The 16,870-nt window shown below is 39.7% G+C and overlaps 1 protein-coding gene across 1 annotated transcript in view; it reads left to right on the forward strand.

Moving 5' to 3' along the window:
- The first annotated feature begins 1,552 nt into the window (after positions 1–1,552).
- AGPS (alkylglycerone phosphate synthase) overlaps positions 1,553–16,870 on the forward strand; it is a 46,860-nt gene continuing 31,542 nt past the window's right edge. Inside the window, exons 1-3 of the mRNA XM_065751036.1 lie at positions 1,553–1,728; positions 12,995–13,084; positions 16,537–16,627. Coding sequence (XP_065607108.1) covers positions 1,553–1,728; positions 12,995–13,084; positions 16,537–16,627 — 357 coding nt within the window. The remainder of the gene's footprint in view (positions 1,729–12,994; positions 13,085–16,536; positions 16,628–16,870) is intronic.

The following is a 16,870-nucleotide window of genomic DNA, read 5'->3' on the forward strand; positions in this document are numbered from 1 at the left end:
TATCCCACCTACATCTCCCCTTAAATCTCACTTCTCTGTCTTCATAGTTTAGGAATGTGTAGAGGATGACCACCTGCGTAAGCTCACGGATGCTATGAATGATTAAAGGATCTGTCACATTGTTGTATTTGTTACTGTTAAGCTGATAGCGCATTTGGACAAGCTGAACAGATTGCCCACCAGTCAGTAATAAGGAAAAGCTATATTCTGTAGGGTTGTAAGGGTTGTAAGAATTGTAGAGTTATAAGAATCTCTTGGGTACAGGGACAAACCATTCTCTGTGAAGACTTCCACTTCCTGATGGTGCTGATAGCAAAGGAGAAATCCCAGCTTTTCCCATGAGCTCATGATCAAGACTGTCCAGCAATTCCGTAACAGCACTAGCTATCCCAGCTACAGAAAGAGATATAATCCCAGCTGGGTTTCAATACTCTTCCCAAATGCTGCCATTTATACAGAAGAGGATTTGGCTAAAAATGGCTATGGGCTAGACTGATGTCTGGAATTAAATAATCAAAAAAAAACAAAAAACAAAAAAAAACCACATTGTTTCAGATGGGATAACACTGCAAGCAGTTCTCCATCCCTCTCTGGAATGAAGAAGCCTGTGGTCTCCAATTCTTCTCCTGCCAAGGAGATACTTTGCCATGTCATACAGCCTGTAGGCAGTTCTGAGCAGATCTTAGAGGTGTGAGCATTGTCAGAAAGACTGAACCAGATGCCCGAGTGAGAAGCAGAGATGTGGACATAATCCACATGGACTGTGGCTTATTGTTGTGGATATAATCAATGCATGTTGCCATAATCGTGGGTTTTGCATGTGAAGCTGGCAAGCTGGGGCTGGGCGTGTGACTGTGGGGTCTGTGTTGCTCAGTGCTCTCAACACATGTAAAGGGTGAAACAACTGTTGGATGCATTTTTTGAACTACAAATCTTCCGTAGTACTGACAGCGGCAGGTTCATAACTACTGTTGTATTCACTCATTGCACTTAAATGCCATCCACACTGCGGTACAAGTTACCTCTGTATTTCAACAAAAGCGTATGGAGCAGTGCCAGCCCAGCATCTCTCTCCTCTCAAATTAGGACACCTCTGTGCCTGTCAACAGTCACGATAACATCTGTAACACCTGTAAGCCACTATGTCACCTCACCAACTTATTTCTTAAGTATCCCACCCACGCTAATGCCACTAACGAGCATTTCGTAATTAACTTAGGCAACCCTCAGCTTTATAGAAGCATCTCTGTCTCTGTCACATCGGCTCACGACAATCAAAGCCCAGGCTACGAAGCCTAAGGCCTGTGTTCCCCGAGCTGCTCGCAGCCCCAGCAGGCCTCGGAGCGGCCCGGCGGGAGCCGCAACGGCACGAGGGCAGCAGCGCCTGTAACCGCGGGCAGCGCTCCTCCTACCAGCCGCGGGCAGGACCCGCCAGCCGCCGCCGGCCGCCCGCAGTGCAGGCCCCGGGTAGGGCTCGGGCAGCGCGGGGCAGCGCCTTCCGCCCGCCTGACCCCTCACCCGGCAGCGCTCCGCGGCACAACACGGAAGTGCCATGGCGACGGCGGCGGAGGAGGAGGCGGCGGGAAGCGGTGGCGGGTCTCCGGCCTCCGCCCGGCGGCGGCTGCGCATCATCTCCGGGCACCTGCAGGGCTCGCCGCGGGCCGCGGAGCAGGCGGCGCTCTCCCCGATCCCCTGCAAGGCGCAGGGCGGCTCCATCCCCAAGAAGCGGTGTGTGCGGGCGGGGGCTCCGCGGGGAGAGGGCCTAGCGGGGCTGGGAGGCGCCGGGGAGGGTGGTCCTTATGCTTCTGGGATGTGCGGAGTGGTAGCCTGGAGAGCCGCTCGCTGTCCTCCTCGGAGCTGGAGGAGAGGCTCGGTGCATGGGAAGGACTTGAGGCTGCCGTGATGAAGAGTGCAGTTTGTAGAAAGGGGAAGTTGTATATGGGCTTTCTGTTCTGTGCTCCTGGGTTCATAGATATGTTAGACCTTCTTGAGGGTGCTACTAAAATGTACTAGTAAGTTGGATTCTGTCTTGAATTTCTTGGAGATGAATGGCTGTGAGTATATCTTATGCAATTTATATCCACATAGAAGTGAAGCATCTTGGTTCACACGAGACTAAGGGAACACAAACAGTATCTGTCTTCTACATTGGTTCACCAGCTTTTGGATTTATCTATCTGGTACATTAAGTGCTGTAGTTACAGTATGTAGGTACGGCTTCAAGTAACTTACTGTTGTGCTCACTTTCTGGAGGAATGGGTTCCATGTATGTTGTGATTTCCCCCATTTTCTGTTGCGGATTTCCTATGTGTACGTTGCCTTGCTGTCCTGTGAAAGCATCTCATGGCTTGGGTTATGGACAGCTCACTGCTCTCCATAGAGCACTGTGCAGGCACCAGTATGGTATGTGAAGGTATGGAGGCTATCAGGAGGCAGGCAGGGCAAGCAGCAGGTATGAGTCATTGCTCCTGTGTGGAAAACCCATTCACTTGTGGTTTGCTCTGAACATTTTCTCAGGCAAGCCTTGTGAGATAAAAGGAATGGTCTGAATTATTGTAACAGACCATTTGTGGCTTGAGCTGAGTTTGCCTGCTTGGAGGGGACTGGGATGTCATAGGCAATAAGCCAATTGCTGTTTTTATTTTGATTAACTTCTTCCAGATTAAGAATAAATTAAGTTGCTTCAGGGATCTTATGGTCAAAGTGATACAAGCTGGTTGACCCATTCTTAAGTTGTTGAATGTATTGGGCAGAAAGATTTGTGCCGTCATAGGTAAGTGTGGGTGGCTGGTCTTGGTGATAGATTACTTACTGAAGGTGGAGAAGGTCAGCCCCAGGAATACCACAGCTGGAGAGGTCTTCTGTGAAGCATAATTAAGAAAAAAAGAGTATTAGTGAAGTCTGGAGAGGATTTAGGCAGGTTAGGGTATGATTTCAAGATGAAGTTTAACTATATTGGGGAAAAAAAAGGAATATTTTAAAGCAAACAACTTCAGAAATCATTAGATTTTAGCACAGGTGCTTTTGCTTAAGTGTAAAGAGATTAAGGCATAGAGATTATTGGGATGAAATTAAAGAATGTTACATGATGACGTATCTGAAGCTTGCCAGAAGTTAGGGATTCTAGAAAGTTGACTTGCTAACTTTGCAGCTAGGTTCAGATGGGTGATGTGTTTAGCGCTGGGTACTCAGCATTTAAACTTACTTTCATTCATCTGTGTGGTAGTTTTGCTTGGGCAGTGCAGAAACACTTGTGTAAGGCTAGGGGCTATGATGAATGCAATGGAAGTTATAGCAGAGTTATTTAGTTCTTTTCTTGCTTGATCTGAATTCTTAGGCAGATATGTAACTAATAGTCATTATTTAAACATATGCTTTCCTTCATTTGGTAAACCCCTAAGCAAAACCAGATACCCTCCTCTGAGGCCACACACTGTGTTTAAGAGTCCAGGTCTAGGACTTTTTCAAGGATTTTGAGGCAGTAATCATATAAGGAAACTTCAGGTGAATATAAGAGCTTGTTTGTGTGTCAAAGCAGTAGTAAATGTGTTAGATATAAAAAATAGTAGTTGAATTTGCATTTCAGGCTGTGATTACTGAGTAACGCAGCATACAGGAGATGAGCTGGTTAAATACAATAATATTTTATTACACCCAAAGATCAATAAATGATCTTTGGGTGTAAAAGTGAGTCTAAGGAGTTTGGTTCTTGGCTTAGTAACTCAGCTGGTTAAATATCTTTTGTTGACAAAGGACTATTCCATGTTCAGTACTTAACTACCCTGGCAATGCTTCTTTATTTTCAGTTCAAGGGTGTCTGACCCCAGTGAAGCTGTGCTGTCAAATAATGGAAGATACCAGAATACTTCTGACTTTGTCAGAATTGTAAATGCCTTTAGGTCTTCAAGTAGGTTACAAGGTCCTGAAACTGCTTAAGTGTTTCTGAAAACTTTTTTTATCTGTATGGATATTCACAGTTACCATTGCTTGAAACAAATCAATCTGTTTTAAATTTTGTGTTAAGATCAAGATAAATTGTTTAGTCTGTTCAGTTTGATGGGGTTTTTGCACATATCTTTGCATAACTGTAACTTGAGAGAGATGAAGTAGTAGACTTCACAGCCATTTTTGCTGCTTACCAAGCAGTATAGATTTTGAAAGCTAACGAGATTTTGGGAAGATCTTGTGCTTATCCACTGCTAACCAGCCTGATTTTTAAAAAAATAAAATAAAAAAAATCCAGTGAGAATAACTGATTTATGGATTATACAGTGGTTCTGTGCTCTTTTCAGCAATATTAGGATGGTTCAAACCCAACTGGCTTTCTTCTTTCAGAATCCTATTAAATCTGTTTATAATGATTCAGCTTTTCTGACTCTTCTGAGTTATTAATTTAATTTTTGCCAGCAAAGCTGCAGCCCAGGTTCCTTATTCAACATTTTCTGTCTTCATTAGACTTGTTGCATCTTTCCTGTAGAGTTTGAAATAGTCAGAGCATCTGACAGTCACTTCTACCAGATCTAGCTGCATTCTCCTTCTGTAGTATTTCTTTTGCAAAGTAGATGACTTATTTTGACCAAAGAATTGCCCTAATACTTCGCAGTAGTCCCTAGACACTGACCTGCAGAAAGGCTGCTTTCTTGTTGACGGTCTGAAGACCGTACTGGTAAGGATCTCATCCAGCCATTTTTCATCACAGTAAGGAAAGGAAGGGGAATAACTAAAATGAACAGCATTCCTGTAGATATTAATCAAATAGTTTGCATTTTAAAATGCCTGTGAAGACTAATGGCTTTGTTTTGTAAGTTGACGTGTTTCATGATTGCAGTGCACTTCCTCAGTTCCTGGTTTTTCGTCTTTTTCCTCCTTTTCCTTTTTCCTCCTTTTCCTTTTTCCTCCTTTTCCTTTTTCCTCCTTTTCCTTTTTCCTCCTTTTCCTTTTTCCTCCTTTTCCTTTTTCCTCCTTTTCCTTTTTCCTCCTTTTCCTTTTTCCTCCTTTTCCTTTTTCCTCCTTTTCCTTTTTCCTCCTTTTCCTTTTTCCTCCTTTTCCTTTTTCCTCCTTTTCCTTTTTCCTCCTTTTCCTTTTTCCTCCTTTTCCTTTTTCCTCCTTTTCCTTTTTCCTCCTTTTCCTTTTTCCTCCTTTTCCTTTTTCCTCCTTTTCCTTTTTCCTCCTTTTCCTTTTTCCTCCTTTTCCTTTTTCCTCCTTTTCCTTTTTCCTCCTTTTCCTTTTTCCTCCTTTTCCTTTTTCCTCCTTTTCCTTTTTCCTCCTTTTCCTTTTTCCTCCTTTTCCTTTTTCCTCCTTTTCCTTTTTCCTCCTTTTCCTTTTTCCTCCTTTTCCTTTTTCCTCCTTTTCCTTTTTCCTCCTTTTCCTTTTTCCTCCTTTTCCTTTTTCCTCCTTTTCCTTTTTCCTCCTTTTCCTTTTTCCTCCTTTTCCTTTTTCCTCCTTTTCCTTTTTCCTCCTTTTCCTTTTTCCTCCTTTTCCTTTTTCCTCCTTTTCCTTTTTCCTCCTTTTCCTTTTTCCTCCTTTTCCTTTTTCCTCCTTTTCCTTTTTCCTCCTTTTCCTTTTTCCTCCTTTTCCTTTTTCCTCCTTTTCCTTTTTCCTCCTTTTCCTTTTTCCTCCTTTTCCTTTTTCCTCCTTTTCCTTTTTCCTCCTGAAAATGACTTATCAAGAGGAAATGCTTATCAAAAAAGATGAACTATCTTGTGCTTAGGCCAGCATTCTCTTCAGGGGAGGATGCAGGGTAAGAGTGCACTATGAATAGAGTCACATGTAAGAGTCGGGAAGACATTACTTTGCACATCATGTCTGTTTTGGAATTTAAATTTTAATTCAGTGCTGAAGTGGAAGATGGAGGTCATAGTTATAAAATTAGCTGTGTCTTTTAGCCTTAAAAAAATGATGTGCTTCCTGAAAAATGTATTACAAGCTTGAATTGGAAAATAATTCTTCCTTGCAAGTATTTTTTTTCAAAACTTAACATTATCCTGTTGACTTTTGGTGGCTGGTTATTAGTAAACTCATTTTACTGGTGAGGCTTAAGATAAAAACTTACATACAGTTATGCTGAAGATTAACTACGTGAAGTATACAACTTCTACGGTATCATTTAGAAAACAGTAAAGTGCTGCAGTTTTTCAGGACCCAGTTATTCTGGAGTAACCTTTACGTATGCTAGAAAATAGGAGTGCCTCAGAGATGAAGCACTGGTATTAATCTAGCTGTAGAAGATTGTATTTTAACTAACTTAACAAGGGCCAAAGTTCTTTAGAGTTTAAGAGGGAGTGTTGATTGAATGTAATAAAATGCTCATCTGTCATCTAATAAGCTTAAATTTGTTGTGTCCTGGAGAAAAGAAAAAGCAGAGTAGATTTCCACACTTTCCCATCCTTTTGTGGGGAAGTTTGTTGTTTTTTTTCTTCCTTTTTTTCCCTGTGGGATAAAGAGATGTTTGTGGCTTTCTTCTAGTTATTATGGGCACACAGGATAAACCACAGGATAAGTGCATAGCCAGTCCTCTGCCCTTCAGCAAGTTCAAACCCAGGTTGTTCACGGTAGCTTGTTAACATCTAACACTAGGTCAAGCAGAACATGAGCTGGTGCCTAAGGCTGCTACTTAAATGTAGTAAATAAGGTCAAAGAGGCATCATATCTTAACACTAATACCAAAACGCTTCTTTTCAGTAAGGGTTTGTATTGTGTAAATTTGAATGATGGCTATGCCCCTATGCTTGTGTGAGTACTTTAAAACCTATAAAGGCTTTTTATATAATTGTTTTTGTTCTCAAGTAAATTCGAGATTTGTTTAGGTTGGAGACTGGTGGCTGATAGCACTGAAGTTTAAGGTGAGCACCTGAGGATGAAGAAGGTCTGGGAAGTGGAGGGAGTGTTTCTCTAAGTTAGCTTTTCTTCTGTAAATATCTTGATGTTTCTTACTAAGCACTTTGAAAGGTTAGATTCCATATATGGCTTGTTAAGTGTTTGATGGCACTAACTTTTTAGGCAGCAATGTTTTTAAGCAGAAGTTGATGATGAGCTAAATCCTGGCATAGCTGACTTCTGAGCTTAGGGTAGTGAAAACTTCAGGCAAAGAAGGAAATAATCTTAAGAAATCATAAGAGCAAGAATCTGTTGCATTGAGGAAGGTGTGGCTGTTCACGGGAGGCTTTTGTGATTGCATCAAAGCAGGTAATTGTCAAGGTTATTTCTTGAAGTATATGAGCATGTAAGATAAGATTATCACATGCAATAATAACATGTTAAAAGAAAGTGCCACAATTTGAATGCAAATGTGACTTCATATGCAACAGCAATTCATATCTGTTACCAAACTATAACTAATTAACTCATCATACAGATGGTATGGAAGAAATGTCAGAGTTGAATTCATTTAAATAGACACAAGCTTCCTGTTAGATCTTTTCATGTCAAGTAATCCAAGGTGGATATATCCATTGGTTAAATTTTACTAGGTAAAAAATCAAACCTAGATACAAATATAAGTGTGAAGGATGTTCGACATGTGGTATACAATATAGATTATTACCTAAAAACAAGAAGTTAGTGTGAAAACATAAGTTTGTAGATCAATTTCTGAATATCTGCTAAGGTCTAAACTCTTATGCACAAGAAATTGAATGTATGCATAATTATTTTTTTTAAACTTCAGATTTACTTAAGTTGGATAGAAGAATCTTAGCTAATGCAAAAGACTACAGTAATTACTTCTACTCCAGGCCACAGAGGCTTCTAGAAAGTCCACCACAGACATCTGTAGTGTCTGTAACACCCAAGAATAGCTGTTGTATACAAGTTTTCAGGGTTGATGGTGTAAACCAAAAAACATTCTTCAGTGGGTGTCTGATTTTTCTGAGCATTTGCTTCAGAGTGTGTGAGGAGTCCTCAACACGATAGGTAAAAACCTTGTCCAGGAGCTGAGCTTATTTTCCTTGAGAGAATAAACAGTTGATTCTTTTGTTAAGTGGATTTTAGAAGGCAGTGAAGCAGACCTCCTGGCTTTGCAAGCTTCCAAGAAATATTTCTTAAATGATTGATCTCTAGTGTTTGAAAAGTGTTGCCTGTTCCCTGACTTCTTGGAAGTAGCCATGTGCATGCCTTTTTGCAGTAGAGCTGTCTCTTCAAAGATAGAAACTGGTATCAATGGAAGTAGTAGATGAAATAGAAATAGTTTATTGTGAAGTACTCCCTTGCATAAGAATCATCATCTGACCATGTGTATCTGAGAAGTATAGGTATATCTTGGCTTTCCTCAGACTGATCATTGTGTTTCTTTTTTAATTCACTTAATTCACCAAACTACTTAAGCTTTCTACAAGAAAATGCTGGAGAAGCCCCAATTTCCTTGTTCCTTGGGGCTTTATTATTAAAATGTAGTGAAGTAGTCAAGTTGGCATTGTGTAATAAGAATTAACACTGTTTGTTTTTTAGACTGTTCTGATGAAAACAAAAGCGAACCAAACAAATAAAAGGAGCCACACAGCATTCTGCTGTGGTCCTATCAAGTCTCCCATGCCTAAAGTTTTGTCTGCACTTGCAGCTTACTGTAGATGTAAACCAAAGTTCATGTTGCTGCAGCAGATATTTGGCAAACAGAGCAGCAGCTGAAGTAGATGCAGCTGCAAGGGTTTATGAGAAAGCACAGGCTGCAGAACTGGGTCTAAGTTGACTAAAACAGACCTCCTATATTGGCCTTCAGAAGTTACTGTGCTCAGGCTTGGTTTGCTGCAGGGAAGGCTCCCCATGAGGAAGGATGTGTAAGAGTAACAAACATAACAGATATTCAATGCCTGCAGTGTCATTCTCTGGATAAATGATGCTTTCATAAAGCAGTTCTTGAAGGGATTCCTTGGTTTATGTTCTCTTTCCTAATTTCCAGGGACCTCATTCTAACTTACTGCTGGCTCCAGAAGCTTTCTTACCTGGTACTGGAGCGATGTGACTGTGCAGCCCACACAGGGACTGCTGCAGCACAGAGGAAGGGGAACTCCTGATGTCACCTAAGGAGATGGTTCTGAGTTAGTAGCCAGAAACCCAGCTAAAGTGGGCTTTGAAGAGTTACTGTATAAATAACGTTCTTGTGGAAATCCTTAGTACCATAATGCTATCTGAATCTAACTGCACGCCTGCTCCATGTCTTGGAAGAACTTCACAACCTGTAAGACTTGTTTGCATTGCTCCACTAGGCAAACAGTGGTGGTTCAGCCAATGTGGTAGCTATTCAAACTGCCACTTACATCTCATTTCCAAGAATGTGCTGTTCTTGGGTGGCAGAACAGGAGTGTCTGTTTATTTTGTGTGTGATGTTTGCAGGCTAATCACCAGCTGTTGATTGAATTGAAAGCACTCCTGGTTATTGTGAAAGCTCTTCCCTAAGTGTTTTGGCTCTGCTGTAGCTGGGTTCCATTGGTTCAGTTGGTTGAATAGCACAGATTTGGGGTAGCTTATCTGGGGAAAATACAGGAAATGGCCCTTGCCCATTTAGCAGTTTGCTTTGATTTGTATGATGTGCTAGATTGCAAGTGGTTTTGTAGAAGCAAGGGGGTAGTTGTGTTAAGATCTGTGTGCTTGGATGTATGCCCCTATAACGATGCAAGTAGTTAATTCTACTGAGATACAATTCATTCATTACCTTGGTTTCAGTATTTCTCTGTACATGATCTCATAACTTTATTGGAAGTGAAAAAACTGTGTGCTTCTTTTGTTGTAATTTTAATGTGGTTTGAACCCTGGAAGATAAAAGGTGTGACTGCCGGAGGTATTTTTCTTTTGAAGGAAAATCTCTTTTTACCTGGCGGTTCTATGTATTGCCTTTGGTGATCTGGTATATAGCTGTGCCATTCATTTTAAACTACTGGAAAATAACATGCATGATGTAATTCCCTTGCAGATTGAACTTCTGGAGGCTCAACTCCAGTACCTGCAGGAGGGCCTGCACTGTCACTTGGGTTTTTTAGGGAAAGGAAAACACTCGGAAGCCTGTCACTGCTGGGTTGTGGGAGCCATGGGATGTGGGAGTGCATGCGGTGGGTGAACTGCACTGCCATTGGAAATACCTTCACTCAGGCTTCAACGTGCTTATTGTAGGTGTATGTTATTTATCTTGTGCTATGATCTGCACAGCTTCCTGCAAACACATCTTCAGAAGAGTGAAAAGAATTTATTGAAGAGTTTTTGTGGTAAAAATAAAAATAAATAATTCTTACTGCATCAAATCAAACTGAGTGTTTCAGTGCTGAGCATTGTAAGGAGAGATTTGAATTCGCTTAACCTTAGTACACTGTTTTCACAACACTTGCTCCTCTTGTCAGTGTTTCCATGGTAACTTGCCTTCTTTCAGGTTTTTCCCTTCAGGCAAACATTACTTATTTTACATACGTACTGTGTGTATGTGTATATATGTAATATAAAAAAAAAAAGTAAAGCAAATCTTGCTTTTAACATTTTTACGTCTGTCATTTCAGTACTGGTTTACTGGCTTTAAAGTCAACGGGGCAAGGAAGAACTGATTGCTTGCTAATATTTAATGCAAAAGTAGGGCTAATGAGCTTGATATTTTGTTGATGTCACTGTGCCCAAATAGAAAAAACATCATCTTTAAATGAGGCAGCTTAGGTACAATACAAAGCTTAGCAGCTTTGAGCTCAAAACAAGAAAAATGGCAAATGTTGGAGGCCTTGTCACTTACAACTCAGAGCTAAATAGTCATTTTATTTTGTATTCTGGATGTTTTTAGGCTGCTTGTTAGGAAGCCACGTGCAGTATTTCCTCTGACTTGTTACTGTGTGGGTGAGAAGTGCTAGGAGCCACTGTAAGTAAATCAGATAACAATCCTTTAGTTGGCAGTACTCCCTGCTGTGGTGGAACAAAGGAAAGAATAAATGTCAGTGGCTCATTAGAAAACAACCCTTTCAGTCTCCAAACAGAAACCTCAGTATTGCTTGGGGTAGCTTTGAATATAGAAATTAGATGTTTATAATTAACTTCCTGTTGTGTCTGCCTTTCACAAGCCACAAAACCATCTATTATGCAGAGGAGGATTTGCCTGACTTTGTGTTATGCAGTAGTTGAGATGTTTCAGAACCAGCTGTTCTTCTGCAAACATGTGAACTGTTGTATTAGTGTTAAATTAATTACTTTCATCACAGAAGTAATGAGAGCTGTGTTATCTTTCAGAGCAAACCATAACCGTTACTTACTTATTTCATTCAGAAATACTTCATCCTGAAAGCTCTTAGGAAATCTGACTTCACCTTGCACCAGCCTAGGAAATCAGGCCTTCAGGAAGGTCCAGCAGCTGGCAGTGCTGGTGGATTAGCAGGAGGAGCTCCTCGCTGGGTCTCTGCTGTGCCTCCCCACCCCCGAGTTTAGGGGGACTTGTCTCTTTGAGCAGGTATTGGGGTGATTGAGTGTTTCAGAGCACCACTTAGCAGTGTGTTTTGGCCCTGCCTTGAAGTTGGATCTGCTTAAGCCTTCCTCAGATTTGGTTTATTAATAAGTCTGTTCTTCATGCGATTGAACAAACTGGAGATTGGATGTACAGAAGTATTCCATGTGGTCAGCAGAAGAAGTGCTGCCTTGAGGAGGACTGCAGTCCTATACAGCTGCTGACCAAACAGCTTAATTTGGTGATGGTGTTACAGTCAATTCCTCAGTGTGCAGGAGCATCGTGTACTGGCTATTTCACAAAAATGTGTCAGTTGCTACGTGCTTGAAGTTCTCTATAAAGCTTGCCTAGGAAGTGCTAAGCTTATCGAAGGCTTTTTGAAAGCTTTCTGAAACATCTGTTTCAAAATTCTGTAGTAGAATTCCCCTTTTTTTTTCTGTATGGTTACTTGAAGCTATAGGGACAGGCATTCAGAAGAAAACTGAACTTTGATTACAGCAGTGGTGTTATCTCAGGAGTCTGTGTCAGTGTTTTCTCTGTTAAGAAAGTTGTTGGTAGTCCAGCAGCACCCAGATACGTTGCTTGTACAGCTGGAGTTAAAACCACATTCGGGCAGTGACTTTGAGCTGTGAAGTCTTTCAGAATGGCCACTGATCATTGTATTGCTCTTCTAAGATACAGTCGGAGTAAGATGTACATTTATTGTGTGTTGTAGAGTGAGATATGTCATCTGTTCTTCTTTAAAATGTGTTTTTGCTAAACAATCAAATTTTTACATTAGCACTTCATTTCTAATTTAAATGAATTTTTTTTTCTAAAGCAGAATTGAATTGATATGTAATTACTCCTTGTTTCTCTACATCTTCAATGTGTTTACGTTGATATACTGCTGATGATTTTATCGTGATTGAGAGATCTTTTCTTGTGGAATGGTTGTGTTTAGACACCTCAATTTTGATAATATTTTGATGATTGCATTTATTTATTTTTTCATATTACCTTTCTTATGGTCTCATTACATTGAGATAATTGTATTTGGTATATTATTCCTGTTGCACTGTTTTTTTCAGCTTTCCAAAACACATTTTTAATGCAAATGTTTCTCAGTGCCTCATTGAGTGAATGTTGGAAATGTAATGTAGTTGCAGTAATGATGTCAGGCTTAACTGAAGTTTACTGCTTTTCTTGATAACTAGAGTTTCTGCCTTTTTTTTTTTTTCCATTCTTCAGCTTCTACTCCCTGTTTGTGTTCTAGTAATGATGTAGAGGTTTAACGATGAACATCTTTCAAATGTAATCTTTGCTGATTTGAAAATATCCATTGTACAGTGTACATTGACTTCAGCTGGTTGTTCATAGAGCATCTTCTCCTTCAAACCTTCCCTATGATTCTTTGAAACCTTAAGATGCAATCTAAAGTGGTAGTGGTTCCAACTGCAATGGTTTTTTACATATATTTGGCTCTACACTTTTGAAACATACTTGACTTCTTAAATTGCTATGTTTCCAAGGCCATGAAATCATAAATCATATGACCATTTTGGCCTTACAGTATGCTAACATTTTCGCTCATGTATGTTTTCCCCCTTTTAGACAAGAAATTCTGAAGTGGAATGGATGGGGATATAATGACTCCAAATTCATATTCAATAAGAAGGGTCAAGCAGAATTCACAGGAAAGAGGTAAGGTAGAAAATCATATAACTGAAGTAAAGGATTTTATTAGTAATTTTTTGGAAAATAGTTTTAAAACTGTGGTGTTCAGCTAAGCTGGGAGCAGCAGAAAGCTTCCTATATCTCACAGAATAGGTCATTAGTTCTGCATGGGTTTATTGAATTCTATACATAGTAGTCACACTTCCCTTGGAGTGTGGAATTGAACCATGAGTCTGCATCATCTTCTAAAGCTTTGGAAAACATGGGGCAGTTCCATGGAGTTGTTCCAGTTTTGAGAATCTCATGAGCATCAGCAGGTTGCTTTACTAAACTCTTAATTTGTTTTAGGTTTCTTAACTGTTGTGCTTGGAGTTTCTTTATGATCTTAGCTAAAAAATTAAAATGAGTCTACAGTTGCATGCTTTGTGGTGGCAACACACATCTCTGATCTGTTGTCTTCTAGTACTTAACACAGCAAATTTGTTTTTTGGGAAAATATAGTTTTTCATCAAAGACATTAATTCTTCTCCAGGATCTCTTCGCTTTCTTCAGTGAGTTTCAATCCTGTCATTTGATACCTTACTGTTCCTTTCTATCTGAAATGAAAGGTGTCTTACAGTTGTCTTAATTTTAGAAATAATATACTTCTGTTAAGAGTAAAAATAATGATAGGTAAAAGAAATGAATTTGCTAGGGAACTGTACTAAAGAAAAACTTGTTCTTTGAGTTTCTGCATTAAGAGCTAGTTTAAGTCAAACCTGCAAAAAATCGTATCTCAAAGCACAAATCTTTAATCTTTTAACTGTCAGTCCCAGGTTGAAATGCAAAGCACTGTCTTAGGTGCATGAATTCATTGTTTACTATGTAGATGCATCTCGTTGTTTCTTTTTGCTAGGACTCTGACCCTTGTTGCTTTGTGACTCATTTTTTTCATCTGATGATCACATATAGGGGCAGTTTATGCTGCACAGAAAGAATTTATATGGGGTACTTTGAAGGAAGCAAAGGCATAGGATTTCATTTTTTAATATTTATTTATTTCTGGAAGAATCACTGAGGCTGCTGCTGAGCTGATGAGTACCAGTCCCTTTTCTAAAAGAGACAGGGATGTTCATTAGCCTGAATGAAGAGTCCACTGTTAAGTTCAGATCACTGATGAAGACCGTCAACAATCTGTGGGCCGGTTCAGCCTGGTTCCATGACACATGGAGTGGGGGACCCACACCCCAGGAAAAGGGAAGGCAGAGAAAGGAGAGGGCAGCGAGATGGTCATGTGGCAATGATCTGAGGAGGAATACTAATTTACTAAATAAGATATTGGAATGTATAATAACACAATATAATACAACGTAATTGGAATTGAAGCTAGTAAATAAAGTGAGAGAGCCCAAAACCAAAGGCCTTATACTAAAGCTGAAGGTGAGATGGCTAGGGAACTTCCACTGCTGAGATGATCAGTAAAAGAGAAAAGTCTTGCAACTTGTGTGCAGTTTTATCTTTCCAATTGAGTGGAAAATGGGAATGCAAGGTCCTCTGGAGTATGTAGTTCTTCTCTTCTGAGAACCAGGTAACTGAAAATTCAACAGTCCATGGAACTGGAGCATTAACTCTTTAACTCCCAGTGTCTTACATGGTGTTATGATGTGGAATACCAGTAACAAAAATCATAAAACTATGATGAAGATGTTACATAAAACTGGACCCAGTAGAAGTATGGCATTTTGTGCTCCTGTTTTGGACAGAATTATACTTATTTTTAAGCTTTAAGAAGAATCTTCCCTTCAGTACTGTAGCAATGTATTTTCTTTAGAGGCTGTTGAGGTAGAACCTCTATGCACCCCTCTCATTTTCCACAGTGTTCACTGCACTCTCCTTGTTTACTTTGTTTTCATACTCTCATAGAACTCCAAGGGTTAGTGAAACAGGAATTCTCTTTATGGAAGTTGTGTTGACTGTCCCAACAGACTGTGCTTATCTACTTGTCAAATTATAGTTGGTAATGAAAAAATATATACCATTATACCAGAAGTAGAAGATAAGTATCTTGCTTGAGTGAGCAAATAAACCTGTTTTTCCAGGGAGGACATTTCTTATTTAATTTTTTTCAGGGACTTCTTCTCCCATCATCATATGTACAAAGCTTACCCCTGGATAACTAGTCATAATTGCTTTCTGTGCAGTAAACTCACCAGTTTCCTCTCTGTTGGGACTTTTGTTTGCTTTGAGTTAGTTGTTAGATTTGTCAGCTTTATTTGGTCCTTTGGCTATAGCAATAGGTGGGCAGTACCAAAAAGTATGTTTGGAGAGTAAAAAGCACGAAGCTGAACCAAGATATTCTGTACCTTTGCAGATTCCCAATGTGCATTAAACTTGTACCTTAAACTTCTGTTGCTTTTTGTACTTTCATGTTCACAGAACTCACTCTGTTCTGTGTGAAGATGATGATACACTAATAGCTGTCATAGCAGGGATCACTGAACTTAGTTTTTCTAGCTGAGTTGAAATGTGTTTGTACCCTTTTGTCTCTAGAAATTGAGTAGGTTCTTGACTGTTTTATTAATGAGAGAACTGGAAGGTAGTTAAGATAAGAAAATAAAATGAATCGCTCTTTTTGCACAACAGGTGGCTTAATTGTAGCTGTGAAGCACAGGGTCATGGTTAGATAGTTATAGTAATTAAATTATCATAGAAGATCTGTAGGGTCCAGTGTAGTGACTCACATATGAGCTATTTTCAACTGCTGAAAGCCCTTTATACCAAAGGAGGGTAATTGTTTTCTTCTCAGAGAATGCTTGTGCATATATTGTAAACATACACAAAATGTGTAGATGTACACAATTAACAAGTTTCTACCTCATTAATGTTTAAGTGTATGCCCTGCCTTGCTTGTTCTCACATGTGGTATGTACCACCATGACCACCTTCTTTGTCCCTTGTCCTGCTTTCACCTGTCATAGCTCTTGCCAAGGGGTTTGTGATAGACACATTCACATCACTTGATGGGTTCTAATGCATCTTGAGGATGAGAGGAACCTTTAGCTGTTTTTTTCTTGAAATTCTGATAGGCATGTTGAGATTGGTTTGTGTGTTTGAGACAGCTTTAGTTTAGAGTACAAGGTGTCTGTACATGTTCTCTTTCTGTAACTAGCCCACAAACTATGACACTGCTTTCTGTGTCATCTAAAGATGAAAGTGAGGGGCAGATTTCTGAAAAGCCTTATGCCTCAGTTCCCAAAGATCGTAAAGGAAAGTAATGTCTGAGGTACTTACATCAGGTTTGTTTTTGTGTTAAGTATAGAATACTTAAATGCAATGGAACTGCACAGTTCCGTGAAAATGAAATGGACAGAACTTTGCAGCCTTTTAGATGAAGAACTGAATTTAAAACTTACTATTTGTGCTTATGCAGTATCAAAAGATGTGTATCTGCCATACATTCTTTTAATTTAAAATGACGCTATGTAATATTGACTTTTCAGGTACAGATTAGGTGGTATGGTATTACCAACTTTTAAGGAATGGATAGAAAAGACCTTTGGAGCAAGTCTGGAGCACAAAACTACCTCTAGAGTAAGTAAATAGCCAATACTTTGAATGTTAGTCTTGGTGTTGATCAAGACCAGATTGTTAAAGGTTTGGATTCAGCTGTTGTCCTGAAGGTCACCTTACATGTAATTGATTTAATCATACTGCATTAACATCTAAGAGTTGATATTTGGTGTAGAACTACTATGTAAAACTTCCAGTGACTTAGCACAACTTGTAGTTCTAGGTCAACTGGTAGTGCATTAATTGGATTAAGTGTCTCCCACA

Source organism: Cyrtonyx montezumae, unplaced genomic scaffold (genome assembly GCF_038088225.1).
Source record: "Cyrtonyx montezumae isolate F1298 unplaced genomic scaffold, pur_monq_1.0 scaffold_7, whole genome shotgun sequence".
NCBI classification, from domain to species: domain Eukaryota; kingdom Metazoa; phylum Chordata; class Aves; order Galliformes; family Odontophoridae; genus Cyrtonyx; species Cyrtonyx montezumae.